Genomic DNA, 2,500 nt, shown 5'->3' with positions numbered 1-2,500 from the left:
ATACATACATATATACATATACATACATACATATATACATATACGTGTGTATGTGTATGTGTGTGTGTGTGTGCATATGTAAAAGTACATATACATGTACGAGGGAGAATATGGGTATTTGCATGTATTCATACATGTGTGAGAGGGAGAGCGGGGGAAATCAGTACTGTGAGTGATCATTTTTTAGTATACATATTGATTTGCTTTTGAAGCAGAAAAAGGAAACTACAACTGCTGCAGTAAATGGTAAAGGTAATCAACAATATTCTGCTGAAAAAAGAAGAAAAAACAACAGCGTTTCAACTAGGAAATGCAAAACTACAAAAGTACAAAAAGTGCATGTTTGCAAAAACAAAAATGCTGCAGTAACTCACGAGTGATGCATGCAGACTCTCTACTCCTGAAAGAAACAAAAACAAAATGTTTAAAAAATATATATTTTTTTGCTTCTACAGGTGTTCACATTAAAAATAAGAATAAGAGCATTAGTCATTAGTAAACATTATAATACATCAGTGACATTTGAAGTTGTCAGATTTACCAAATGGCAACCCCTTACAAGAACAAGAGCGCGACACAATGCGCACCCTCTTCACAGTGCAAGGGGCATTTACTGTCAAATTTTACATATCATTTTGGCAATTTGCATGCGATATTTGCCACTATCCCTTTCTTTCCTTGTCGTTGAGCTTAACAAATAAAGAGAAAAGTAATTTACGTCCATTGTTTACAAACGTTTCAGGCGTGGCGAGGGGGGGGGGGCGACGCACGGTGAAAGGGCCGCGAGAGGGCGGGTTTGCAGCGCGGGAAGATATATAACACGAGCGCATGAAACTGGCTAATTTAGTTTAATAGCAGGGGGCCGGTGGGGGAATGGCATACTTTAATTACCTGGAAAATTATTGATGAAACTAGGTCGGCAGGATTTCATGTAAAATTCACATTGAAAAAAGGAAAGGGGATCGGGTTTAGGATGGCGGTTGGAGGAAGAGGGGGAGGGAGGGGGGGGGGCGAGGGACGTTGGGTACAAGTTGTTGGTTTTTCTTCGTCGCACTTGCAACTTCAACATTGCAAAGTAGATTAGGGAGAAATTAACGATTTTTTTCTTTCTTTCGTCCTCGATCCTGCCACTTGCTGCTAGACAAGTAAAGGAGAAAGTACTGAACAAAGAACGAAAAAAAAAATGCATGTTGAACTCAATGCACAATTTTCCTTTTTTAATACAAATTGTTGATCCATAATGAAATATTAACAACGAATACAAAATCCCGTGGGCGGATCATGCTCATGAAATCCTCTTATGAAACAATAGCCTTTGATAATAGCCAGGAGAAACATTTGAAGGACGATGACAATAAAATGTAACCCGGCCATAGAGCCGCCCTTTACGAGTGTGACGGACGCGGAGAGAATATTCAAATCGGCATGTGTTTTTGCTCTTGAAAATGCCACTAAAGCGGTGTCTTTGTGATGATTTTTTTGTTTTTTAGGTGGAACGTGTTTCCCAAAAAGTGAGGCTTTAGATGGGCTTTTGTTTTGGGCGGTTAATTCCCGCTGGAAAATGGGGGTTCTTTATGTAGGGTTTTGAGGCTTTGGGGGAAAAAAGGTCGGGGAAAAAATATAAAATTCGCTGCATGAAAACATTCGAATTAACAATTGGTGACATTGTATTTATGCAGGCATATCGTTTTTTATTTTTAGGTTCCCGAGAGGTGGATTTACAAAATTGAAAGGTGTGAAATAGAGTCACGCTGAATTGCACATTTCGCCATTGCCGCCGTGTTAATGGAAGGCCGTCATACAGGCCGAAGCGCGCGCAATCACAGAAACAAACGTACCGACAAATAAACACTTACATATAAACAACACACAGACGAACAAAATACCCGCAATAAACAGCACACACACAAGCACACACAAACACACACAAACACACTTAAACAACACACACAAGCACACACAAACACACTTAAACAACACACACAAGCACACACAAACACTCAAACACATATACTCAAACAACACACACACAAGCACACACAAACACACACTCAAACAAGCACATACAAACACGTATAATCAAATAACACACACGTACTTACATACACAGATACTTAAACAACACGCACGCACAAAAAAAAATACAGCACACACACTACGGTACACAATCACCCTAGACACCCACAGACAAACGCCCCAGACACATAAATAGACTCTGACAGACAAACACATAAGCTATGCCATAACCATCATCCTTCAACGAGACCAGACAGTGTAACATGAGCATAAATAAGTGACGTCATAGAAGACAACAGATCCCGGTTATGGTATAGGTATAGGGGTACGGGGGGGGGAGGAGGAGGGGAGCGGAGGGAGAAAGGTATAGGTGAGGGAAAGAGGAAGAGCGGTATAAAGGAGGGATATAGAGAGACTCGAAGAGGGGAGGGAGGGAGAAAGAGAGATGAAGAAGGGAGAAATAGAGAAACAGAGAGAGAGGTGA

General features: G+C 40.7%; 1 protein-coding gene across 1 annotated transcript in view; it reads right to left on the bottom strand.

Annotated features, from left to right (window-relative positions):
• The window catches only part of LOC113824674 (teneurin-m), a gene marked incomplete in the record, with an annotated part of 366,844 nt that overhangs the window by 293,840 nt on the left and 70,504 nt on the right, over window positions 1-2,500 (bottom strand). Inside the window, 1 exon segment of the mRNA XM_070143940.1 lies at window positions 375-400. Coding sequence (XP_070000041.1) covers window positions 375-385 — 11 coding nt within the window.

Source organism: Penaeus vannamei, chromosome 31, assembly GCF_042767895.1.
Source record: "Penaeus vannamei isolate JL-2024 chromosome 31, ASM4276789v1, whole genome shotgun sequence".
NCBI classification, from domain to species: domain Eukaryota; kingdom Metazoa; phylum Arthropoda; class Malacostraca; order Decapoda; family Penaeidae; genus Penaeus; species Penaeus vannamei.
The sequence above is the reverse complement of the archived record's forward strand: the minus strand, read 5'-3'. Positions and strand labels throughout refer to the sequence as shown.